At 49.8% G+C, this 26,979-nt stretch overlaps 1 protein-coding gene across 3 annotated transcripts; it reads left to right on the forward strand.

Annotated features, from left to right (window-relative positions):
• Positions 1 to 21,420: 21,420 nt before the first annotated feature.
• KLF10 (KLF transcription factor 10) lies at positions 21,421 to 26,730 on the forward strand. Of its 3 annotated transcripts, none has more exons than XM_086885912.1 (4): positions 21,421 to 21,553; positions 23,123 to 23,362; positions 23,463 to 24,339; positions 25,242 to 26,730. In XM_086885912.1, the coding sequence occupies exons 2-4, from the start codon at positions 23,132 to 23,134 to the stop codon at positions 25,499 to 25,501; spliced, it is 1,368 nt and encodes a 455-aa protein (XP_086742038.1). In that variant the 5' UTR covers positions 21,421 to 21,553; positions 23,123 to 23,131; the 3' UTR covers positions 25,502 to 26,730. The 3 variants fall into 3 exon arrangements, with proteins under 3 accessions (XP_086742038.1, XP_023801809.1, XP_086742201.1); XM_023946041.2 differs by lacking the exon at positions 21,421 to 21,553 and adding an exon at positions 22,408 to 22,531; XM_086886075.1 differs by lacking the exon at positions 21,421 to 21,553 and adding an exon at positions 22,460 to 22,596.
• The last annotated feature ends 249 nt before the right edge of the window (positions 26,731 to 26,979 follow it).

A 26,979-nucleotide genomic window follows, 5' to 3' on the forward strand; every position in this document is an offset into this window, starting at 1 on the left:
TTGCTAAGGCCTCTGGCAACAGCTGGAAAGCAAATGCAGCCCTAAGAGGAAGCCTGGATGCCAGCAAGGATGGTAGTGGCTGCCCAGAGCAGGGGGTGCTCAGTGGGTGCTGGCAGTGCCAGCTAACTGCTGCCAGGAGAAGGAACAGGCTATGTACCAATGATGGTTTAACTGGTCTGGTGATAATGGAAGGAGAAAATACCTGTGACTGCCACATGTACTGCAGGAGGAGGGTGTCAGATGTTATGCACCTAATTTTCCCTTTTGCTGGAAGTATTGCACTGACTGCAGACTTGCTCGTTCTCTGAGCTCTTATTTTTTTATTAAAATTTGAAGTAAGTAGTAGCATGTAATTCACTACTCCAGTTATAATTGCTGCTTTACTATGTGAGAGTCAGGTGCATCAAGTAGTTGCCCTGAGTTTCAGGGAAAAGCATGATCTGTTGGATCCACTGCTGAGGGGAGGAGGTGTCTGCAGCACTGGCAGAGGGGCTGCCAAGGTAAGGCAGATGAAGGTTCTTTAACCCAGGGCTATTCCAGAGCTGTTCCCCCTTTCCACTTTTCAAAAAAGTGGGAAGGGTGGGACCCTTCCTCTTACAGTCTTTACACTTGGAGTAACAAGCTTTATTAATTTTATTTCAAGTTTTTTTTCCTTTATATTTTCATCTTTTTGCAGCTGCCCAGTCTCTGAGCTGAATTAGGGACATTAACAGGATTACCCTCTTGGCTCATAGGACAAAGCTTATTATGTTTGTCAGCCTGAGTTTGGATGTGGTAGCAGGGACTGGGTACCCCTGTCTTCAACTGGCTGCTTGTGGCATAAGTTCTGTTAAATATAATCCTTTATTTCAGTGTTCTCTTTAAGTGCTTGAATAGCGCAGAACTCAATCTGTCAAGTGTCCATCGTGTAACACTACCTGTCCTACTGTGCCATGTCAATCCAGGGCACCTCCTTTGTATTACTGAAATAGGGGAGAGAATTTGGGCCCAAGAGTTTGCATTTAGATCCTGATTTTAGATTTTATTGAGCTGAGAAAATTTAGATTTTGCTCAAATACCCAGTCTTTTAATTCCTTTCATCGTATCCTTGAGCAGCAAACGACTCAGCTATGTGTCAGAAGTTTATTCCACCTTTCCAGTGGAAATCCCCGGGCTGATGGTGATGAAGCAGAGAGGAGCTGTGTCCTACAGATCACTTGTCAGGCGCTTGCTGCAGTCAGGGATGGCTGAGGGATGTTCTGGGCAGCAGCTGTGGCCTCCACGATGGACACCCTCCTCCCAGAGGCTCCCCTTTCTAGCACCAGCATTACCAGCGAGCCCCCAGAGCGAGTTCGGAAGCAGCACCCGCCCCTCTCGCTTTCTCTGGCGGGCGCTGGAGCTGCGGCAGCGGGGCCGGTCGGGCGGCGCTGGAGCTGCGGCCAGCAGGGAGCTCCAGCGCCCGCCCGGAGCCGGGCCCGCCCGGGGAAGCCTGCCCCGCTGCAGGCCGGGCCGGGTCCCGGGCAGGGAAGCCCTGCCCCGCTGCAGGCCGGGCCGGGTCCCGGGCAGGGAAGCCCTGCCCCGCTGCGGGCCGGGCCGGGTCCCGGGCAGGGAAGCCCTGCCCCGCTGCAGGCCGGGCCGGGCCGGGTCCCGGGCAGGGTGCTCCGGGCAGTCGCCGCACGCTCCGAGCCGCCACGTCACGCTCGAAGGCGCCCCTGAAGTGCCCCTGGAACTGCGGCTGGGGAAGCTGTCTGGATGCGTTAGGCAGGGCCAGGGGCTGCCCAGACAGGCTGTCGGGATCCTTTCCTGCAGGCTTTCCCAGCCCTGACTGGACGAAGCCCTGGGCAGCCTGCTCTGACCCTACCCAGAGCCAGGGGCTGAACCTGAGACCTCCCGGGCCCCCTTCCCTACAGCAGTACCCGGTGAGCCTGTGCTGTGACACCGGATCACAAACCCCCTTTCCAGTACGAGCCGTGCCACCGCCCTGGCTGAGCGCTGCTGCTCCACGTGGCTGGAGCTCTGCTGGCAGCTGCTCTCTGTAGGGCTGGCTTAAAAACCCCATTCTTTTGAGCTGTCTGAGGATCCAAAACCTTCCTGTTCCATGTGAGGATGTGGACTGACCTACCCCCGCTAGTATAAAACAGAGGGGAAAGGTAGGAGACGCTCCAGGACACAGGAGCAGGAGACTCGGTCTCCCACGCACATACGAACGTTCCCATTAAAATCTTTGATTCCAACTAATTACTACTATTTTCCAACAACGAACACCTGAACATCAAGTTCCCAGCCCGCTCTAGGTCCTGTGATACCGGCGCTGAGGGGCGGGATGAGGAGCGGACACCCCCTCACCCTTCTCCAGCTGTGCTCGCCCCCGCCGGCTCCACGCCGCGGTCCCTGGCCCGAGGCCAGCTGCCCTGGCACGCTTTCAAGGCCGGGGCTCAGGGCTGCTGACATGGCCCATGTTGTTCCTGCGGGCCAGGGATGGGCCCTGCCGCCGCACCCCGTCCATGGGCCGCACGGCGGGGAGCGATGCGGCTGCAGACCGGGACGAGGTGGGAAGGCAGCCCCGGCTCCCGGAGAGTCGGGACGAGGTGGGAAGGCAGCCCCGGCTCCCGGAGAGTCGGGACGAGGTGGGAAGGCAGCCCCGGCTCCCGGAGAGTCGGGACGAGGTGTTCCCAGGCAGGGCGGGGCAACAGCGGCCGCAGCGTTTGCAGGCTGCATCCCATCCCCTGCGCTCCCCCGGGCTCCGGTTTCCTTTCTCCCCACGGGAGCCGCTGCCAGACCCAGCCCTGCCCGCGTGGCAGGCACGGCCTCCTGCGGAGCCGCCCGTCCGTCTGTCCGTCCGTCCGTCCGTGCGTGCTGCAGAGCCGGCAGCAGCTGGGCCTCACCTCCCTTAACCCCGCCAGCCAAAATCAGTTCGGCTGAATTTTTCCACTTGAGACTTATACGAGACCAGAATAGCTTTCCAGGGTATTCTTTCCCCCCCCACTAGGTAGAGGGGGGGAAGGCCAGGCAATGCTTCGCAATGTTTGCTTCCCTCTAGGTGACTTTAGGAAGTGTCTGATGCAGGGGCACCACTCAGGCTCCAGCGTGCCCGGCTGCGGCTCAGCCGCTGCTCCCCCGGCACCCCCAGCCCTCCCTCCCTTGGCACCATCGAGCCGAGCGCCGCGGAGCCACGACACGTTTTTCCACGGTGCTGCTGCAGGGCTGTGGGGGCCCTGTGGGATCCTGCGAGGGACTGGACAAGCCAGGAATGGACAAGCAGGGAAAAGGCAGAAACAGACGAGGAATTCCCAGCCTCTGCTCAGACCCCAAAGTGGTGTTTGGTGGCTTGTGAGAACAACAACAACAAAAAAAAATCCCAAAGCAGAGCTGGTTTAGCTTAGCCCATTTAGCATGCTGTGCTCCTGCTTCTGCCAAATCTATTTTGCAATCTCCCTGCAGCAGGGGCTGTCCCATCGCCGGTGCTGCGGAAGGGCTGGAGCCCCTCTCCAGCGGCGGCAGGCAGCCCACAGCCCCAGCCCCGCTGCACCCAGGGCATGCACCCACCCACACCCACCTCCTTGGGCCGCTGCTGCTCTGCCTGCGTGCCTGGCGAGCAGCTGCTGTCCCCTGAGCCTAAGGCCGTGGAGGAGGCCACCAGTTTGGGCGTTTCTGTGGGATTCAGCCATCGCAAACCTCAAAGTTGGCAAGTCAAGACGAGGGGAATCACCTGCAGCCTGGCAATGAAGTGGCAGGCACATAAAGCCCACAGCTCACACACAGATCTGGCTCCAGACCTTGGTGCTCTGGATGACCTTCTGGTGCCTCTCATCTGGCTGCAAGCACGTTGGGCTGTGGCTCCAGACACCAGCTTGGCACAGCACACAAGGCTGCTCCTGGCCCAAGCAGTCTCTGGCAAACGCGATGTAACCTCTCCAGCTCAGAGGAGGGAGTTTCTTTGACACCAAACCTACTAAACCAGCAGACTGGTTATGTTGGATACATCTTGAGCAGGATGAGTCCTCCCCCAGTGCAAAATCCTGGAGGACACCAGAATTAGAGAAGTTTCAGAGGAGAGACCTCACGTGCCAAGTGCCCTCCCCTGCACTCATGCAGGACTGAGGACTCGGGATGAGATGGTGGCTGTGAGCCCCAGTGCAGGAATGCAGACAGCATGCATGCCATGCCAGGGCCAGCACTGCAGCCACAGCCAAGCAGAGTGCCTGGCTGACAGGGCACTGGCATCCTCCACACCGGCCAGCCAGAGCCTTGCACCTGCCAGGACAGAGCAGGAGACCACTCTGGATGTGACATGGCTAGCAGGGAGAGGAGAGGGGGGATATGGTGCCACTGTCACACCCTGTCACACCACAGCCCTCTGCAGTTCATTGCAGCCCCCTGCCCCCCAGCAGCACTGCGTTTCCCAGGAGCTGGTGCAGGCTCCCTGTGCCACAGACTGAGCCCATCTGCCCCACATGCTGCTCTGGCCTTGCAGAGGGTGCAGCTCGGCTTGCTCCACCTGACTGTTTCCATATGATCACATTTTTTTCTATGTGTGACCTTCTTTTGCCTCTCCAGTCACTACTAACAATCCCCCAAACTCAGACTGATGTTGTCCCTTCAAGGTTTGCCTTACACTGCAGCAATTTCACCTTAAAACATGTAGTCTTGTAGGTTTCTGTTTACACACTGTATGTGTTTTAAACACAGCCTGCTGGGCTTTCTGCAGCATGTCCCCAAGATATCCAGCAAACCACAAGTTGTTTCTTTACCCAGTACAGTTCCCAGCTTCACACATAAATGAGATCTAAGGTGATTTGTTTCATTTTTATTTCCAAATGAATGACTGCAAGTCTCAGGAGCAGGGTTTCACATAAGCTGCACAGTGGAGAGGTGAAGCTGAGGACATGCACCATAACAAATAAAGCATCATGGTCTGGAATAAGCTGCATTATCTGAAATCAGCTGAAGGCCCTGACAGCTAGTCAGAAGGCATTGTTTCAGCATTAAGTAGATTGCTAATTTTTTCCAAAGAAAATCAGTTTCTGCACTAGGCTCCCTTACCCAGTTGAGCAAACTGATAAAAGAAAGAAGCAGAACTGTAATGTTCCAGATGGAAGCACAGTGTTTGGCTTGATATCTCGTCTGTAATTCACACAGAGTGTCTATACTGTCTACAAATGGCAGGACCAGATCAACAGAGACAGCTTATTAAATGATTGTAGCTTCTGTTGGTTGTTTTAAAATCAGTGATCATGGGATTTCACAACAGATCTCCTAAAGGTCCTTTTGCATGGTTCACAGGCTGTCCTGTGCCCGTGGATAAACAGCAAAGGAGGAGGATGACATGGTGGTATGCCTGCCTTGCTGTTAAGGAAGCTTCTCTGTCCATTTGGGAGCCACTCTGGGAGTCTCACTCACATCACCCCAAACTGGGCAGCTCCAGCGAACTGACAGGTACCCCACGACTCCGTACACACACCACTCACACAGTCACCATCCCCACCCTGGCCTTCCCACAGCAGAATTTCAAACATCTGGTTCCTTCCAGTATTTTAATTGTGCTACAGCAACGACAGCTTGAGGGGTGCCTCTGGGGAGGGACCCCCAACAAAGAGGTCCCTGAGCTTTTATACATTCACAGTGTGTGCACCTGCTCTGCACATGCCTTGCACCCATCTCTTGGTCCAGTGATGATACAGGGCTGTGCTGTTTCTCAGGCCCTGTGCAGTCCCCAGGTGACCATCCCCCCCAGCTGGCTCCCTCTGCAGGCAAAGGGTCGGCATCCAGTCATGGCTCGTTACCTGCAGGCACCTTAACCCCCAAGGTTATGTGTAGCTTGCACACCCAGCTACTGGCACTCGGTAAGCTCCTCAACGGCTCACAGGCCTCTCCCAAGCTGGTGTGAGTTGTAGATGAGTAACCAAAGGATGCTGGATGCAGCTGTCACTCCCTGCATGTGCTGTAGGTGCTTTCAGCCCTCTCATCTGGAGCAGAGAGGAGCTGCTGGCCATGCTCACGCCCCTGGCAGAACATGGGGCTGCTCTTGCTGCAGGCATGGAGGGAGCAGGGCCCTGGGGATGGGGCTGACAACTCCAGGCCACTCCTGTCCAACCAGAGTCAAACCAGAGTGTGTCAGCAAGTGTGCAAAGGGGGCACACCCTGAGCCTGGCAGAGCAAGCCCTGCAGAGGGGATTACACTCATGGCAGGGACCACAGACGTCAGGGACAGCCACAGGATCCCATCCTGAGTGTCACCAGGGCCATGTGCCACAATTAAAAAACAAAAAGGAGTGTAGGAGAAGGTGCTCCATGGGAGTCACAGCGATAGCTGCAGGGCATGTTGTCCTTCCAGGGCTCGGTATCTTAACTGTCAGCTCTCATTCTTGGAGCTGGAGAGGAACTGCTGGGGACAAGGGAGTATTTTCTTTAACAAAACACCTGCACCATTTCCAGCACTTGCAAGCAACCCAAAAATCTGAATTCCATGGCAATTCAACATGTACAGGTAGGGTAAAGTAATGTTTAAAAACTGGTCTAAAACTATTGAGTTGCATCTTCTTTTGTGTGCGCCTAAAGCACAGCCAGTCCATTGCTCTGAGAATAAGCAAATTCCCAAGTTCTGTTTATTTCAACATGTTACTCCCAAGGAAATCCTCTCCTTGGTGGGAGTGAAACAGGACAATATTGCCCTAAACTGAAGTCAAACCCAACTGAATGCCACCCAAAAATTGGCAATGAGACCCCTGGTCAGGTCTGGGGATGGGCTGGTTTTCACCATACTCGGGCTTGTTCCAGCACTCCACAGCTCTCCATCATCCAGGCAGCTCAGAAAGGCAGCACTCACCCCGTGCAGCCTGGAGCCACGCTGGGCAGCCCCGCTGCCAGTGCGAGGGGCCCACTGCCCACAGCCACTTCCACTGCTCGCACCGGCCTCCCCCGGGGTGCAGACCACCTTTAACTGCAGCAGAGCAGCTGGGAGGGCACTGGGAGGGAGGGATGGATGGATGGATGGATGGATGGATGGATGGATGGATGGATGGATAGAACCCCCTGCAGCTGCAGCTCCTCCGGGCTCCAAGCAGCACCTTGGCAGGCAGGGAGAGTGGCGCAACAAGCCGCCTTGGAAGCAACACCGAGACAGGCTGTGCTTTCCTCTTCCTGCCCGGACAGAACTGCCTGTGCAACATGAGAGCTTCCCGCTCGGCACGCATGTAAACAGAGCAGCCGCAGCCTTTCACCCACTCCAGTCTGTTTACAGATCTCTCTCCTTTCCCAGCACTACACACCAGCTCCTGCGGGTGTTGCACTTGGCAGGGCCATATGGTGCTCTCCTGACATACATCTGATACCTAACTGCACTGCTGAGAGATTTAAGATGAGAAAACCTTTCCAGGACATTTAAGCTGTACAAATAATGATAATAAAAGGCCTCTATAGATGTGTAGGCTTAGTCCAGACAAACCCTTTGCTACTCTGCTCAGTACAAAATATAAACAGACTGTGATTTAAGAGTTTCCTCGGTAAACAAAACAGCAAATGAGTAAAATAAATTAATATGTCTATAAAAACAAATGCTTCTTAAAATTCGACTTAAACGGATTTTTATTTCATGGCAGCAAGAAAAGAGCACTTAGAAATTATTTTAACATGAAAAAAGTCTTACCCCAATATACTAAGATAAGCAAAGAGTTATGGCTAAGATTTTCAAATCTGCCTAAGGTGTTCAAGTCTCCAATTAAAACAAACAAAATGAGTATCCAAATCCTTTTAGCAGCCTTGAAAATCCTCCTATCTGTGTGCACAGGTCCATGCATATAAAAGTATATAGAGCTTCATGAGTAAAAGATTTAGGATGTATTTCACCAAAGCAACCGTTTCAAGGCATTCTGAGAATATAAATGCATAAAAATGAACTCTGCAGTGTCGCAGTATTTGCAAGAGTGCTCTGTTGGGTTGTCATATGACCTAATCAATATTAATTGTTTATTTAACGAGAGTAAATTTGATCCAAAAGTTTCTAAAGCCTCAAGCTCTCCAACACCAAGTGCCAGCAGGATTATTCAAGGGCATTCACCCAGAGTTGCCAAATAGCTTTTCAGTAACCAAACAGACCCACTTACCGCTTGAATTTGGGCTGGTCAGATACTGTGCTAATAATAGTCATCTCAAAGAGAGGAGAGGGGTCTGTGCATGCAGGGCCACTTGTAGATCTGCACCCAAAAAAACATGTCTTTGCTATATCATCTGTGTCATCCTAATTTGGATCCAAAACCTTCCTTCAGCATGGGTTGCTGCTATGCTGTGTTTCTTTAATTTAGGAAATGCTTTCCAGACATGTGTTTTTTCATATACATATACTTTAGTGTCTCAGCTTTGCCTTCCATGGATGCACTGACCAGGATGGTACAGCACTGATTTCTCTACGACAGCAACTCCTCCAGTTGCTCTTAAATGAAATCTGAGCCTTTAATTCACTGAGCCCAAGGAAACAGACCAAACTGTGACAGACTGACAATATGTGACATTGCAGCTCACAAAGGACACAGGCCCTGGGGTGGAGCAGAAGGACGTGTCACACCAGCTTTAGGAGTCCCCAGGACTTCACCAGAAGCGGGAAGTCTTGGGAACCTGAAGCCCAAGCAGCAGGCAAAGCTTTCTGGAGAATTGTTATGGATATTACATGTTCCAGATAAATTACAGCTTAGATTCATTCACTGTCTCATAGACTGACCTGGATTTGAGGTTAACATCAAAGCTCCCTGAGGACAAAGGAACCCAGAGAGCTTCCACCTTCCTCCTTTTTTCTGTACTCATGTTCCAGCACTGGTCCCAGACAGTGCTCACTGATTGTCAGCAGGACTCCTGAGAGTGGTATCCAGCACCAGTGCATGCAGGTCTGTGCAGCTGAAGGCTGAACACACAAGCAGAATAAAAGTGTGGAAAATGTGACCCACTTTATCTGACAAAGCCTTTTGCAGGCACAAGAGCCCCCTGACCCTCACTTGCTGCTTTCTCTTCCACCCACACCCACACTGGTGCTGGAAATGCCCTTTTTTGGGGGGATTTTTTTTAGGTAAGTGCATGATGTTGACTGCACTGAGTGGGATGTAACAGTTTTCTGAAAGTTAAAACTGTTCTGGCTGCAAAACAAACATATCTACACACACAGACATTATGATGACATCAGTAGGGTTTTTTACATCTGGTGCCATCTAATACATGAAGATGATCTTCAGGACCATCTTGAAAACTTCTCAAAACTAACTAAGGCATCTTTAAACTAACCAAAGGATCTTGTTAGCTTCTTGAAACTAACAACTAGATGTAAGCTTTCTTCTGGTAGACATCTCTTTCCCATTGCCTTTTCATCCTTGCTCTGAACAGTTCACTGCACTGGTATCAAGAGCTACAGAATTACACCCTCTTTATTTCTACCCAACAGCTGCATTTTCAGCCCCTAAACAAAGGGAGATGAAACAGTATTTTGCAAGAATAATTTTGTTCTTCCGCTACCGCAAATCAGTAACTTTTCAACAGCACCTGTGAAAAGGCTTCCTGAAAGTTCATGATGGAAATAAACACACTGGTCCATCTTCAGCCAATCCTCTTTGTGTAGAAATAGAGTTTACCTGCAAAACCCACCTTAAGCTAACTCAGAAACAGGAAGATACTAGAAAAATGTTGGGAAAAAAATAAGATTTCACAAAATCAAACTTGGAAGTAGTGAGAGATTAATGTAAATTCTCTCCTGGGATACGGGAGCTAGTTACACACAGGCTGTCTCCTGAATTTTAAAATTATTTGTTAATATAAGATATACTTGCGAAAACTAAACTGGAAACCAAAGGGGTCACAAAGCCTTTGACATCAGTTGCTCAGCTTCACCCAAAGACACAGAGCCAAAGAAGAGATTCATGATGGACAAGCACGTTCCTGAAAAACCTGGAGGAACAGTGCCACGGCCCCTCAGCAGAGCAGACCTCCAAGAGACGGTGACAGCCAGCTGCCATGCTGTGCACCACATCCAGGGGGAGTGGGGGAAAATGGAGCCTTCTGGTGCAGGATAAAGGCAGCCAAGCTGTTCCCTGAGCTGCTCTGTGAGAGCCTGGCTCACTACAGGGTCTGAAGCTGTCCTCTATGGGCCCCATCTCAGTAGCTACGCCATACCTTCTTTTCCACTTCCTTTGTGCCCTTGCAAGTCACTCAGCCTTTTCACCTTCTCTAAATTTGAATCCCCATCACAGCATCTTCTTTCTCCCCTCAGTTTTTCCCCAGGTCTCCTGGCAGCAAAGGGAAGTCTGGGATGTGTTGAGTTGCAGACCTGCGTGTGAAAACCTGCATGCCAGCAGCCCTCAAACAGCTGGAACCTGCTCCTGCAGTACCTCCACAAGACTCTGCTCTGTGAGCTGATGGTTCTTGTGGGCACTCGTGGTGGGACCCACCTCACCCCACCTGCTTTGGAGAGTCACCCACTGTGGTTGCTGCGCAGGCTTCCCTTATCATCAGGGAGATGGAGTCAACAGAGCTCAGAATGTAATTCATTCTGCATCAGAGAAAACATGCTTGAACTCAATGATTTATATTTATTAGCACTTCACTGACCATAAAAAGAGCTGTAAAACCAGATGCTTGTGTTATAAGCATCTAATCTTAAATGAACTCCGCCCACAGTGACTCTGGGTACCTTTATATGTATTTTACTGTTGAAACCCAAGAACAACCTTGTTCCCAGGGTCAAACACTGCAAACTGGCTCACAAGGATCCTTTGGAGCAGATGATTTGTACCTACAGAGAAGATGAAGGGTAGCATGTCAGCCCAGGGCCCACCTGCCCAGGCCTCCTTGGCTTCCCATGCTTGTGTACTCTCCATGCTCAAGAGCCTTCCATGGCTGTTTTGCATCAGACCTGTGCCTACATATCTACACCCTTTCAGACACTGACCTTGTCCACCATCCCTTCTTCCCCTCGTGGAGAGGAGGCTTTGGACCAGGGCAACAGCAGTCATAGGCAGGTTCAGATTGATGAGGTCTTTAGAAGGCTGCTTTCCAACCCTTTAATGCCAACACATCACTCACAGGCCCTGCAGTGGTTTGTACCATAACCAGCTACATAGGCTCAGTCTGCACCACAGATCCAATCAGAAAAATGTATCCTGTCTACTACAGACAAGACAGTGTCCTCTGCTATAAAAGCTTCCATTAGGTCAGGATGCCACTTTGTGTGTCACCTCAAACAAGGCTCAAACTGTCCCTCTTCTTTTTACTGTTTGTTGTGGTTTAACCTCAGCTGGCAACTAAAGACCATGTAGCTGTTTGCTCACTGCTCCCCCCACCTACCTGGGACAAGGAAGAGAATCAGAAAAAGGGGTAAAACCCATTAGTTGAGATAACAGCAGTTTAATAATTGAAATTTTAAAAAAGTAACATAATGAAGGATAATATATACATATATATATATGAATATAATGAAAAGGGAGGAAGCAAAAAGAGCTATAAATAAACCCAAGAAAGACAAGTGATGCATGGTGCAACTGCTTACCACCCCTGTCCAATACCCATCCCATCCCCGAGCAGTGACTAGCAGCTCCCAAACAATTCCCCACAGTTTATGTACCAAACATGGTGTTCTATAGTATGGAATATCCCTCTGGCCAGTTTGGGTCAGCTGTCCTGGCTGTGCTCCCTACTGCCTCTTGTGCAACTCCTCACTAGCAGAACACAGAAAACTTAAAAACCCTTGATTTTGGCAAGCCCTGTTAGCAACAACTAAACCATCAGTGTGTTATCAACATTTTTCTTATCCAAAATTGAAAACATAGGACTGTACCAGCTTCTGGGAACAAAATTAACTCCATACCAGCTAAAACCAGGATACTGTGGCTCCCACAGAGTGAATGTCTGTAAGACCAAGGATGAGCTGTGGGACAGAGGTGACTCTCCAACAGTGAGCTGCAAGACCAAAGTGCATATGCCCCATGCAGAGCTGCAGGAATGAAGTGTGCATCCCCAAAATTGAGCTGCAAGAGCAAAGTGAGACACGTAGAGGAGAATTCAGGGAGCAGATGGATGCTGGCAATCTGCTGTCATACAGGTTTTGGTATGAGGGCAGACTGAATAACCTGCACAATCTCCATCTACACCTGGGATCTTGCGAAAACTGATGAAAATCTTTGGGCAAGTTCTTCTGGTTATGAGGGCAACCCCACTGACAGGGGTTTACAAAGCCAACCCCATTCCTGTACATTGTGCATTTGGAGAATAAAGGAGATCTATCCCCTTGCAGGCTCACATGCCAGTCTGAGCTCATGGTGGAGATACTTGCACTGAGGAACACTGGCTTTCACAAAGGCTCTTACTTTAAAGATTTAAAGCTTAATCCTTATATTGCTGCTAAGAGACTATGTGAGCAGCAAAGCTGTGGCTCCCATGATGTCTCTTTAAATGAAACACAAGGCCTTGATCTCCACAGGTCCCACAAATGTGCCCCTTGCCCTTAATTCCTGTGAAATCTTAAGAAAAATAAGGAAATCGATTACTAATAGCAAGTGGGTGGCTTAACAGCTTGTCAGTGATGTGTTTTGTACCGTAATGCCGAGGGTGTGGTATGTGAACTAGGAATTTGGCAAGAGAGAGCAGCAGGACATGGGAGAGCTCGAGGCCTGCTGAGACATACAGAAGGAGTGTATCAGCTCCTGGGGGCCAAACTGGATGCAGTTTGGTCTGTATCAGATGAAGGACATGTTACCTGCCTCTTTTCACTTTAATTTTCCTATCTAGAGATTGTTTGTTTGTTTGTTTGAATATAAACTAAGAGATACACGGTGGGTTCAGGTATTACATTAATAAATTAACCCTGTGGGAGCTATTAACATCTCTAGTTTATTTGTCATATGGAGATTAAATTAGTCAATAGTTCAGAAATAATTGAAGTTAGATTCAAAGGAAAGAAGAACCTTAGGTCTCATGATTTCTATCAAAATACATGTCATGGCTAAAACCCTGCCAGCAACTAAGCACCACAGAGCCACTTGCTTATTCCCTGGCAGTGGGATGGGAAGAGAATCAGAAAAGTGAGAAAACTCAGGGACTGAGATAAAGACAATCTAATAGAAACACAAGCAAAGCAAAGCAAGGAATTTGGAATTCATTCACCCCTCCCCATGAACAGCCAGGTGTCCAGCCATCCTCAGGAAAGCAGGGCTCCACCGCATGTAATGGTGACTTGAGAAGACAGATGCCGTTGCTCCAAACATCCTCCCTTTCCCTCTTCTTCCCCCAGGTTTATATAGTGAGCATGATGCCATATGGTGTGGGATATCCCTCTGGTCAGCTGGGGTCAGCTATCCCAGCTCCTTGTGTTCTTCCAGCCCCCTCACTGCAGGGATGATGTGAGAAGCAGAAAAGGCTTTGACTCTATTAGTGCTGCTCAGTGATAATGAAAATGTTGCTCTGTTATCAACACTGTTTTCAGGACAAATCCCAAACATAGGCCCAAACCTGCTACTACAAAGAAAATTAACTCTATTGTAGCTAATGCCAGCACTTTCTCCACCCCTTATTCCATATCCTTTATGTCATGCTCACATCCCACACTGTGTGGGGACCTAAGCATGACATTCTATGGTCTGGAATATCCCTTTGGCCAGTTTAGGACAGCTGTCCTGGCTGTGCTCCCTCCCAGCTTCCGTGCAGCTCCTCACAGGCAGAGCATGGGAAACTGAAAAGTCCTTGACTTAGGGGAAGCACAACTTAGCAACAACTAAAACATCAGCATGTTATCTATGTTATTCCCATACTGAATCCATAACACAGCACTGTACCAGCTACTGGGAAGAAAATTAACTCTATACCAGCCAAAACCAGGCCAATACCTATAGTGGGAGTTATGGAAATGTTATCTGTGTTAGAAGGAAAGGCAAAGTGTCCCTGCTGATTTTTATACTATATTGCTATGTCCTGTACCACCACCACCTCATCTCCTTCATATGTCCAGGATTTAGCCCTTCAGAGGAATTTTTAAAATGCAGCAGCCTTTATGACACAGTGTAACAAGAAAATTCTGTTTTGGCAGGAAAAGGACACAAATATGTTTCTAACACTTCCATTGGGAAAAACATTTATTTGATCATAGCAGGAACAGGTGGCTTTGTTAGCTACACAAGCTCATTCTACAATGGTTACAGGCTGTCTGCTTCTCATTTTATGAAATTTTATGAAATGAGAATATTTATTATCTGTTCAGCTTCTAAGTATCTGATTTTGATAGCAGAAATTCAAATTGATCAGCTAAGTTTTATGCTGAATAGTTAAATCAATCATGACACCAAGAAAACTCAAAATATATTAAATATACCTTCCTTATGTGTTGGAATGCAAAGAACTGTATGTTACCCTTTTAAGCAGAAAACATTCTCTGTTGTGTTTTCTGATATTTTCCAAGCTCTGTCTGCAAAAGAAATGTCACTTTGCCACACTCTTCCACTGCTCTCCAAAGGTATCCATGTTGTTGTGAAATGACAAACTCCGCGTGACGCAGAAATGTTGCACTTTACTGGAGGTATCAACAAACCCACCAGCACTGCGCAAGTGAAGAAAGACCACACAAGATACTAAACAAAAATAAATGCATGGTCACATCCTGGGAAGTGAGACAGGAAGCACTGAAGGAATCAACAGATCATTCCAACATTAATTCCTGATTGTCACTGGATTCCCTGGATTTCTTGGGCCAAAGCAGTAAGTGAGTATGAGACTTGGCTGGTTTGAGCTGACCAGACACCTGTTTTGGTTGACCTTCCAAAAAGACAGATGGAAGCAGGGCTGCAGCTGTAAAAGACCAACCATTCTGTACAGTGTCCTCAGAAGCAACACAGACACAGGACCCAAGGAAAGTTCTAGTTGGCATACAACCTAATTCTGCACTGAAACAGCTGAGTATAAAACCTCTCACAATGTTTACTATGTATTGAAGTGATCATTTACTTACCTGGGCTCTTTCTGTGCTAGAGAAAAAATTAAAATGGCTAAAATGGCCATCTATCCTAAAGTCTTATGTGGGACATGTACTCATCAGAAGTAAAAAATACCCCTTGATGTCCTGTCATGAGAAGTGTAAAATATCTCTTGCTTATTTTTAGGTAGAAATCAAAGAGTTTAGGATAAAGGAACAACTTAAAACACCTTCTTAATTCTGCATGCCAAGGCCAAGATAAGCCACAGATAACAAAGCTGCTTTTCTTAAGAGAGGGTTGAAATTCAGGAGGCTGTAGTTTTGCCTGACTTAGCCTCAGCCCCTAGACCAGTTACAAAGCTGGCCAGTAAATTACCAGCTGCGTTCCCAATTCTCTTCTCTAATTTATTGTCCCAATCCCATTACAATTTAGCTTTTCAATCAGAAAAATGAGGTTCTCTATCCCTGAAAGTGTTCACAACTGGGCTGGATGGGGCTTTGAGCAACCTGGTCTAGTGGAAGGTGTCCCTGCCCATGGCAAGGAAATTGGAACCAGATGATCTTTAAGGTCCTTTTCAACTCAAACCATTCTGTGACCTGCAGGATGGACAAGTGTTGGGTTTTTTTAAATTTAAACTTAAGATATAGTGTAATAGGCTTATATAAATAACCACCAAGTGCTTAACAGTCAAAATACTAAATACTTCCTAAAGAAACACCCTTTTCCTCCTGGGTGGCATAAAACCACATCCCCAGCTTCTCTGGGAAACTGAATGGAAAATACTTATGATTTGACAGTCATCCTTTAGCTCCTTCCATTGCTGCCAGAGAAGATCAGCTTCACTGGAAACACCTCACTTGCAAAAAAAAAAGCTTCTCTCACCTGACCTTTGGCTTCATTTGAGGTTTCCCCTGACCCCATGAGGCTGTCTCCTATGGCAGCAGTGCAAACATCAACACTGCTGACAGCCCCTGAAGCCTTCCACTGAGCAGGCACAGCAGGACTGGAACTGCAGTGACTCAGGCACAGCCACAAATGCCCCAGGGACAAAGGGCTACGAGCAATACTCTGTAAAATGCACGTACACAGAAACTGGGGTGAGTATCATATAGGGCTGGGGAGGAATATGGCAGTGCCAGGCAAACAGGATTTGCTCCATCTGGCAACTAGAATGGTAAAACAAAGTAAAACCCATGAACTGAAATCTTAATGACAAGTAAGTTGTTTTTCACTTGGTACTCCAATAAGCAATTGCAGAACCAGCATGAAGCAGATTTTTCTTAAGGTTAGGATATGTGAGGAAAATGGGGCATGAAGAAGAAGGAAAAAGGAGATGAAAAAAGCACCAAGCTGCCTTGTTGCTGACTGTATGCTCCCTCTCCCCAGTTATCTGATGTATCATGCTTGGCAATTGCTGTCAGTAGCAGCAGAGATACTTTTCTAATTCAGTAACTGAATGGGAGCAGTAGAAAAACAGGGCAAAAAGAACAGCCCCACACTGTACAACCATCTCATGCCCTGGACTTGCTGTCTGCAGCCTCCAGCCCTCCTTCCTCCCCCTCCCCATTCTTCATTTGCTCCCTTCCTTCCGTCCTTCCTCTCATGTTCCCCAGCTGCCATTTCAGAGCTGCCTTTCCCTGGCCACCCCCTCAGCCTCAGCTGCTTTCAGACACCCACTGCATCGCTCTGCATATGAAAATGAGCTGTCACATTTTCCAGCCTCTGAAGCAAGAGATTATTTTTGGGAGAGGTGGTTTTGACAGTTCTGCTCCGTAATTCAAAGGCAGAGCACAGGGCAGGGGGAGAAGAGAAGATACAGCAGATGAACACACATGCAGGGCTCCTGGCTGTGCATTTAGAAGGGACCGGAGGTCTCTGGGGGGACACAAAGCTCCTGTGGGCTGTGGGAGTCAAGGAACAGATACGTCTACTCTCTTCCGAGGACTGCTCTTTCCTGAGCCAAGGCCAGCTGCTACCAACACAGCTACAGGACATGCCACTGACATGACAGTCAAGCCTGCTTGTGGAGGACAGGCACAGCAAACCCCCTCTCCACCCTCTCACAAAGTTCTTCACCCCACCTGCATCCTGATCCCCCACACCACCAGGAAGTCTTACAGAGCCCATGCTCCCTGCCAAACCCAGAACTCATCTGAAGATCTGGCCTAAAGGAGGGGAAGTGTAACAGGTTTTTGACCTACCAGCCCAAGTCCAGTCATTCTGGGTATTTTGACTGCACCTGGTCAATGCACAACACAAAACTTGAAGGGCCTTGCACCTGGATGGAGGCAGCAGCAGACAAGCATTGACATGGTGGGAACAAAGCCCAAGGGTGAGAGGAGACTCTCACACGGGAGAATGAGCAGGAGGCTTCCTGAGTAACCAGACAAGCAGACTGAAGAGAGGCGTGGCTGCAGAGGGTTGCTCTGGAAATTAATGTTGAAACAAGCTGGTTTAAAGAAGCAAAGAAAGAGGGCAGTTGGGGAGGCAGGGCTGGAAACATCAGTGGCTGGAGGTGTCAGCGGAGGAGGAATACATTAGGGAGGATCCAGAAATAGTGGAGGAAGCAGCAGGATCTGAATGGCCATAAGTGATGCAGAGCAGGCTCTAGCAAGTGCTGGTTACTGGGAATGGCCACAGGGAGAGGCTTTCATGGAGCAAAAGCAGTACAGACATCATGGGAAGAAAAGTGCATTATGAGGCATTAAGAAAAACTGTGTGTGCTGGGCATATGAGACTGGCAGCTGCCACAGGCAAGCCAAGAGGACCTGTGGAGAATCACTGCTGGAAGGGGTGCCAAGAGCAGCAAGGGTGATCCTGCAGCACCCACAGCAACAAAGAGCTGAAATGGCTTACTGGGAAGCCAAGAGAAGGATGGGCAAGGAGGTGAAGCAAGGACAGGGGAGAGAGAAGTAAGAGTGGGAAGAGAACAAAACAGAACAAGCCACCTGAAGCATGAGCTGCCATTGCAAGTCAGCCCTTTGTTTTCTCATAGTCACACCATAGCAGAGTCGAGAAGTAGCTGTCAGTGTTGGATCATAACTTACTTCATGTTACATAAACAAAGAGAGATATGGCCAAAACTCCAAAGTATTTACAACAGCTTTGTCCAGTGTCCCCTGAAAGTCATCCTTACGACAAATCTAAAAGGTACATGATCAAGCTTAAACAATGCTATGCTAATTTCACCTTTCCATTTTATATGAAAATAATTGTATTCCCTCCAAAGAGCACTTTTCTTACAGAGAATTACTGCAGAATCACCATAACCTCTTCCAACAGTCCAGCACACACCTTCAACACGTTGCCATAGCAAGCAAGCTAAAAATGGTGACAGTAGTTCACGATGCAGATCTTCATGTTGGAAACTGGATTTTTAACACTGAAGTTCTAACTGTATCAGTAAAACATTTGTATATATGCATTACATACATGTAAGGGTGAAAAAGTGACAATTTTCTGGTGAATGTACAGGGAAGCTATTAATTTTGTGAGTGAATTTATCATGTAGGCTGATGCAACTTCTACAGATTTAGTTTTAGCGGCAATATTATGTTTCAAGTGAGATTCCAGAAAACCACTTACAATCACAAAAACTATGACAGAACTTGCCATAAACAGAAAACACAGAATTTCACCAAGAACTATTGAGTATTTGTTCCACAACCTTTATTTCATTCAGGGCAGATGCACTTGTGAGCCAGGAGCCCATTCCCCAGCTGCACGTTGTGTGACAGTAGCACCTTCTGGCAAAGGACAGCATGTTCTGGGAGCCAAGCAACCATTTTATCAACATTTTTTCCCCTGTTGATTTCAGTGTGAAACACACAATAAACATACTTTCTTCTGTTTCTCCACCCAGAGACTTGGGATGCGGTCAAGTAATTTGTAAACAACTGTTTGCTACTAGTAGTGAAAGGAGTTTGTATCATCCTGAAGTGAATTCTCTTTTGGGAATTCCCTCTAGATAAGACAGTCAGGCCAATCCGTTTCTTTGCAGTGCCTGCAGGGATCTTATAAAATCTGTCAGAAAGTCAGGCAGATATCCAGGCTGCACAACAGAAACAGAAGATGGGAGATGCAGATTTTTCTCTAGTGGCAAGTTTTTCTACAGGTGCCAATTGTGCCAGCCGTAGGAGCAAGGAGAAAGGGATCCCACCACTGGCAGCCTGGTGCAAGGGGGCATAGTAGGACAGCACATCCCATCAGATGTGTCTGGGGTACCACTGTGAAGCCAAATAGCAGAGATTCCACCTGCACAATGTATCAGTTGAAATACTGGAATTAAAGCAATACGAAAAAAAAGTGTCTTCCTAGGAAAAAATATTACCACCCTTTTGTAAATACATGTCTTTGAAATAATTAAGTATTATTTTAAATTACATACATCTATGATCATGTTTTGCAATATCTATATCCTTTTTCTATCTTCAGGCTGAAGAAACTGCTAATTTCTTGCAGGTTGATTTTCTCAGTTTGTTGTTTTGGGGTTTTTTTTCTCTCTTTCAAGCATAACTAAAGTCTCTGGAACTGGTGTTTCTTGTTTCCTTGCTTTCTGGCAAATTACAGGAACACATCAACTGCTGCCAGACCCCTTCTGCCAATTGGAATTGGCTGAAATGGGGAAGAACTAAGCAAAAAGAAAGAATAGGACCACGACACCATTGAAAAGGGGAAGGACAGGAAGAATGACATAATCACAGAACAATTAGGTTTGAAAAGGCATCTGAGACTTTTGACTGAACACCATGCCAACTGGACCATGGCACTGAGTGCCACCTCCAGTCTTTCCTTAAACACCCCCAGGGATGATGACTCCACCACTGATAATGGGGCAGCCCATTATCAGTGCCTAATCACCCTTTATGTGAGGAAATTCCTCCCAATGTCCAACCTAAACTGCCCCTGAGGCAGCTTGAGGTTGTCTTCTCATCCTATTGCTTGTTGCCTGGGAAAAGAGCTCAACCCCCACCTGGCTACAGCCTTTCCCCAAGGAGTTGTAGAGAGTGATAAGGTCACCCCTTGGTCAAGCAGGACCTGGTTTTCCTAAACCATCCTGGCTGGGACTGATCCCTTGGTTGTCTTGTATGTATCATGTGATTGCACTGAAGATGGTCTACTTCATAACCTTGCTGGGCACTGAGGTTAGGCTGACAGGCCTGTAGTTCTCTGGATCCACCTTCTGGCCCTTTCTGTGGGTGGGTATCACATTGGCCAGCTTCCAGCCACGTGGCACCTCCCTGGTTATCCAGGACTGATGATAAATGAGATAAGTGATGAAGAGGGGCTTGGTGAGCTCTTCCACCAGCTCCCTCATCACCCTAGGATGATCCAGTCCCATAGACTTGTAAGCATCTAAGTGGCACAGCAGCTCACTGCTTCCTCCCGAATTACAGGGCATCCTGTAATTCTGCTCCTGTCCATGTCTACCAGCTCAGGACAATGGGGTCAGGAGGCCCATTGTACTGAGGATAACTGATCTTAATGTTGAAGACTGAGGCAAAGAAGGTGTTAGAAAAAGAAAAGGGAAAATGCTCTGACCAAATGACACTAGACTGCTTAGGAGGACGGGAGATCTCTTAAGTGAGACTGAATAAGCAGGAGCAAAGAAACTGAGCTATAATGAAGCCTCAATAGCATTTCTAGAGCCCAACACCAGTCACAGCTGCAGCCTGGCGTGGATACGGCTCCTCAGGTCCTGACACACACAGCCGCTCTTTCTGCTTTCATTACAACGTTTGAGGGGAAAAAGAGCCCGCCCTAAACCCTGCGTGGGGCAGAAGGGATCTCCCGGCTCTCGGCGTCCCGGCGCGCCGCAGCCTGCGGGGTAACGCCATTAGCAGCGACCCAGCTAAGCCGCAGCTGTTCCCGAGCCGGCCGGGCGGCAGCAGCCGGGGAGCGGGCGAGGCAGCGGCGGGCAGACACGGCTGAGCCCCGTGGGGCCGACCTGCCTGGGCTCTCCTCGGACTGCGGTCTCCCTCGGATCTCCCGCCAGCAGCAGCGCCCTGGGCGGACACGGACGGTGCCGGGAGCCCCGGTGCAGATCGGCGCGGTCCCGACGCGTGGCAGCGACCTCCCCCGCTCCGAGGGTGCTGCCAGGACACGGCAGCGGGTCCCTGGGCGCGCCCAGTCCCGGGGATGGGCCAGAAAGGCCCGAGGAGGTCGGAACGACCGCGCCGCTCTCTGTCTCTCCCCCCGCCCGCGGGTTCGCTTCACCTCAGCCCGGCGGGGAGCGGGGGCCGCGCCGGGGAGGCTGCTCCCTCCCCCGCCGCCGTGTGAGCTCATGCAGGAGGAAGCGCCGGGCCGCCCCCGCCGCTCCCACACGGATGCCACGGAGGGAAGGGAAGGGCACGGCAGGGGGGGCGGGGGCGGCCGCCCTGACTCAGCCGCCGGCGGGGACACGCCGCGCTGACACTCCGGCCACGCCGCCGCGCGGCCGCCGATCACGCGCGGCCGCCCGGCGCCCATTGGCCGCCGCCCCACACACCTTTGTCGGCGATTGGCCGGCGGGCGGCAGGGGGCCCCGCCCACCCCCCCGCGCGCGGGCCCGGGGGCGCCGCCGCCCGAGTGGGGAGCGGCGAACAAAAAGAGGAAAACCGGGAGAGCGGCGGCGGCACCTCGGGGCGGGCTCGGCTCCTCCGGTGAGCAACCCGGGCATCCCGGGGGTCGGGGCGGCTGGGACAGAGGGAGTCCCCGGGGGTGGTGCGGCACGGGGATCCCCGGGGCACGTACGGGGGCGACCCACGATAGGGGGCACCGATAGGTGGATAGGGGGCACCGATAGTCGGGAGATCGGGCTGGGGCGGCGGCTGGAGGGCTGGAGGGGCTGAGTTGAGTTGGGGGACTGGACCCGCTGGGGTGGGCTGTAGGAGAGCTGCCCGCGTGGAGAGCTCTCCGCGGGGCAAGCCGGCGAGGAAAGCCGCGGGAGGGAGAGACAGAAGCCGCCGAGGACCTGTTGGCAACACCGGTCCGGCGCCGTGCAGCCTCCTGTTGCCTGCGTGCCCGACGGGGTGCGGGCGCTGGCCTCGGCGGCTGCATGTACCAGGTAGCAGCGGTGAGGGAGGAGGAGAAAGCCGGGGGGATCCCGGCGCCACGCGGGGTGGGCGGCGCGGCGGCAGGGAAGCGGAGCGGCGCTGCGGGGAGAGCCAGCCGCCGCCTCCATAACCCGCTTCCCGCAGGGTCGCCGCTTCGCTTCCCTTCCCCCGCGCCGGGAGGCGTCGGGTGTGGCGGCGCTGACCCCAGCCCGGCCCCCGCCCGCTGTGCCGGCTCCTCCCGCCCGGGCTCCTTCCCCCGCCCGCCCTCACAGCCGGCCGCCGCCGCGCGCCGGAGGCGGGGGCGCCGCGCAGGGAACTGGGGGAAAGGTCGGCGCGCGGCGGCGCCCGCTCACGCTTTGTTCAGGTGCCCCGCCCCGGGCCGCGCCCTGCTCGCTGCGGACCAATGGGCGCCAGGCGCCGCTCCGGGGAAACCAATAGGGAGGGGCGGGGGCGGCGCGCGCGGGGGCGGCCGGCGGGGTGCGCTGAGGTGAGGGTGGCGCGCGCCCAACAGCCGGGGGCGGGGCCCACGCCTGAGCCCCGCCCACAGCCCTGCGTGAGGGCCGGGCAGGGAATCCGCAGAGAGAGGTGTGGGGAGTACATATGTGTGTATATCTGTGTATATGTATATAATATCTCGGTTCTCCAAGCAGGTGATTTCCCTTGCATATACGTGTGTGTGAGAGAGACCCTTTCAGTATTTTCTAGAACATTTTTTGTTGCTAATAGCTTTCGAAGAAAATGTGAATCAGCCCCAATGCGGTCCTTTTTCTTGTGCCAAAATAAGCACAGTGCTGACGGCTGTGTGTGTCCAAAGCAAAAATAGAAGGAGGGTAGGATGGTGGAGGAAGTTTTGATTTACTTTTTTGGGGGGGTGTGAAGATTTTTCTTAAATTCTCAGACACAGCTCTTGCAGTGTGGAATAACTTCAACATATCCAGAGTAGTTCTTCTGTCTCAAATAATGATATAATTTTCATCTGATGTCCAGATTTCCTCACTCATAACTTCATAAAAATATTACATAAATAAGAAAGGAGGCAGAAAAATACAGGTACATCAAGTGTATTTATCTTGCACAGGTTTCCCTGTTTGATTTTAGCAATGCCTTCTTACAAGCAGCTGCAAAATACTCAACATCAGGTCTAAAATCTCTTTTTTTTTCCTCTAACCAAAACAGGAGTAAGAAATGGAGATAATGACTGAAAAACAGAGAGATAAGAGGTACTTCTGGAACAATACACCTGAAAAAAGCGATTATGAGGCTGTAGAAGCCCTTATTTCTATGAGTTGCAACTGGAAATCAGACTTCAAGAAACATGCAGAAATGAGACCTATAACTCCTGCATCTGACATATCAGAAGAAAGTGATGAGGCTTTGCTTCCGGGAGCAGCAGACTTTAATGCAATACCAGCATTTGTAAGTTCCCCAGTTTGTGTGCATGTGCTTGTTTTTAACAATTAGTGTGGTGATGTCTTGTTAACATCCCCCCCTTACTGTGTCTCTCTCTCCTGCACAGTGCCTGACCCCTCCCTACAGCCCTTCCGACTTTGAGATGTCGCAGGTGATCCATCCACTCGCCAAGGCGCTGTCCGAGGCTGCCAAGCCTCCTCTGGCCACACCTCGGAGAGAAGCGGAGAGGTCTCCAGCAGCCAGGCCTCTGAAAGCTCAAGTGACAAGTGTTATCCGCCACACGGCTGATGCCCAGCTCTGTGACCACAAAACCTGCCCTGTGAGAACAGCCAGTGTGCTCAAATACCAGGACAGCGCTTTGAGGGAAACAAATGGGAAACAGAACGCCAAAGAAGAGCACTCGGTGTGCTCTGCCGTGGCACCAAGCGGAGCCAGTGCTGAGACCAGCAAACTGTCGCTGGCAGAAGGAAGAACTGCAGGACCAGCTGTTGGTCCCGTGCCCTTGACAAGGCCCTCAGTGAGCAAGGAGGAGTCTGTCCCTGAACCAGCAGAGCAGCCAGCGGCCGCAGCACCACTGTCCCCTGCCCAAGGCAGCGGAGCCCCCCCTGTGCCAGTGATTTGCCAGATGGTCCCACTGCCCACAAACAACAATGTTGTGACGGCTGTGGTGCCCAACAGCGCGCCAGGCCAGCAGCCGGCTCTCTGTCAGCCCATGGTCTTCATGGGCACCCAGGTTTCCAAAGGTGCCGTCATGTTTGTTGTGCCCCAGCCAGTTGTGCAGGGCACAAAGGCTCCCATTGTTAGTCCAAATGGCACGAGACTCTCTCCCATTGCCCCCGCTCCTGGCTTTGTACCTTCTACGGCAAAATCCACTCCTCAGGCTGATTCTTCAAGAATAAGAAGTCACATTTGCGGCTACCCAGGATGTGGGAAAACGTACTTCAAGAGCTCCCATTTGAAGGCTCATGTCAGAACACACACAGGTTGGTTACTGCTGCTGCATGTTAAAATCTAATGCAGAAAACTCTGCTTGTATATATAGCTTGTTATAGTTGTAGCGATTACCGGATCTGTTCATGGAACAAATTGAGGGCCAGCAATGAAATACTTTTTTTTGCCAGCATGCATTATAGTGCTGCCTAATCTCTGACGGGAAGTCTCCCCGAGGGGAAGTTGACTCAGCAGTTTGTTTGTGCTGGACTCGCTTTGTGTCAGAAGGTGTTCAGTAATGCATCTGTGGAAGCAAGGCCTTGCCCAATGTGGAGAATGCTTTCCAGAGTTAAAGATGCATTTTTAGGCTTCTCCTCAGGAATGCCTTTGCCAGAAGTGGGTAAAACTTGGAGGTTGTTTCATGTGAGAATCCACTCCAAATTTCTATTCCTGCCTTGGTTATTCTAGAGTAACTTCTCCAGCCTTGGCCCTTAACTGCAGTAGCAGAAAGAGCTCCACGTGTTTTCACACAGGCTCACAGTGCACTACTAGAGCTCGGTTACATAAAACATTGCAGGCTGTGCTTCAGAGGGGAGTTTTGGGCATGCTGCGTCATCATTATCTGCAGTTTACACAGAGAAGAGTGTTAAAATCAGCTGTTTTGAGATGTGAAGAGCATTTCAAACAATTTGGTTTCAGAGAATTTTTAACCTTCAACCCTTTTAACCCTTTTAACCCCTACTACCTAGCCTTGGGGATAGTGAGTCTGCATGTTTAAATATTAGACAGAAACAGTTTTCTGTGTTTTATGTGTATAATGCTTATATAGATTTTTGGCTCAGCTGCCACAATAGAAACTTTCCTGCCAATTAAGTCAAATCGTGCCAGTTAAGGCAGTGGTGTTTATTGCTCAGTACTCACTGGGTTTTTCCCTTTGTAATTTCTTCCCTTCTAGGAGAAAAGCCATTCAGTTGCAGTTGGAAAGGCTGTGAGAGGAGGTTTGCACGCTCTGATGAACTGTCTCGCCACCGCAGAACGCACACCGGGGAGAAGAAGTTTGCCTGCCCGATGTGTGAGCGGCGGTTCATGCGGAGCGACCACCTCACAAAGCACGCGCGTCGCCACTTGTCGGCAAAGAAGTTACCGAACTGGCAAATGGAAGTGAGCAAGCTCAACGATGTTGCCGTGCCACCAACGCCTGCGACCGCCCAGTGAAAGGGCTTGCTCTGGAGACGGTGGAATTAACTGCTGTTGCTGGGATAGGCCGGCTGAAAAAAGGCTTTTTCTCCCGGTCTGTGGTTCTCCCGCATTGGCTGCTGACAGCAGTACAGAGGCAAAGGCAGCTGCACTTAGTCACAAAAGATGTTGCTGGGAGAACCAGTGGCTGACTGGAATAGCGGGTGTCTTTTGCACTGGTGAGGAGAGAAAGGAAGTGAAGGCTCTAGAGCAGAGCAGCCACATTGTGCCAGTTTTGAATTTTGTGAAACACTTTTGTATGCTCTAGATCCAGTCCCATGCAAGTGTTCCTGAGGGTTTGCTGCTCGTGTCTGAGACCAACTCCAATTTTAGCTGTCAGTTGTCCGTCTTCAGTAGGTGCAGACAAGCATAGCAGCAATGTACAGGCACAGGCTTGAAAGCCCAGAACCCACCTGCGTGAGATAATCTAAATCAGTTTTGCTACTTCTGCCACCTTTGCTTGGTAGGAATCTCTTCCTCCTAACCATTCCCCAGCCCCATTATAATCAATGATTTGGTGCCAGACTCCTGGAGATTTTAGGCACCTCCTCCTGCATGGGGTGGTTAACGCACCCAGCTTTATACTGCTGTGTCCAGAGGGGCTTGGGATGGGCACGCGGGGGCACTGCATGGGCAGTCGAAGGCAGGAATGTTTCTGAATCCTTATTAGCTTTGTAATGTTTTCCCAGCTGCTTTGGCAAGCTTTGTGATTGTTACAGCTGGTTATACCTGGGCATCGCATGATGCTTCTGCTTTTGTGTTGCTTACGGTTTCCTTTCCACCTTCTCACTGCGCTGGTCATGAGCAGATAATCGGGCACCTTGAAGATAAACTTGGTAACTGTAAACTACTCTGGTTGATTGAAGAAGAAAACCAAGACTCTTAGACTTCTTGATTGAGTTATTCATTGAAAGGCGGTTTATGCTAAAATTGAAATGGATATATTATGTATTGTATTAAATTAGAAAATTGTGATTCAAAGAGGAAACAAGGCAACAAAGACACTGGCCTAGAATTTAAACCAGCTTTCGTGACAATGCATCAATTTTCATTATTTGTATTTTATCATATTATGTTGAGGACACATATCAGAAAGTGAATGGTTTGAAAATAGTGTATTAGATCTGCTTTTTGTGACTACTTTAAAGATTTGCACATTTCTTACGTTGTACTTTATACTTTGTTTACAATAAACCAATTTTCTGTAATATTGAACTCTTTTTTTTTTTTTTTTAATTCGTAGTGGAACTTATCCATTTGCAAGGAAAATAACCTCAAAATAGAATTGTCCTGACCAATGGAACACACTTATCTCTTAGTTTTTTAATATTTTTTAAGTACTATAAAGCCCACGGGAGTGGAATTTCAAGTCTGCACTTATTACTCTGCATCTCTATTTTAATTTGGTTTTGGGTTTTTTGTCCCAGCTCTTAATCCCCTGGTTTTTCTCCAGCACT

The sequence above is a fragment of the Cyanistes caeruleus genome, chromosome 1 (genome assembly GCF_971803275.1).
Source record: "Cyanistes caeruleus chromosome 1, bCyaCae1.hap1.1, whole genome shotgun sequence".
Taxonomy (NCBI): Eukaryota; Metazoa; Chordata; class Aves; order Passeriformes; family Paridae; genus Cyanistes; species Cyanistes caeruleus.

Coding starts and splice junctions, on each gene's coding strand:
- KLF10 (XM_086885912.1), top strand. CDS start 23,132: ATGGAGATAATGACTGAAAAACAGAGAGATAAGAGGTACTTCTGGAAC. Junction 23,363..23,462: donor TTAATGCAATACCAGCATTT/GTAAGTTCCCCA, acceptor TCTCCTGCACAG/TGCCTGACCCCTCCCTACAG. Junction 24,340..25,241: donor TCATGTCAGAACACACACAG/GTTGGTTACTGC, acceptor CTTCCCTTCTAG/GAGAAAAGCCATTCAGTTGC.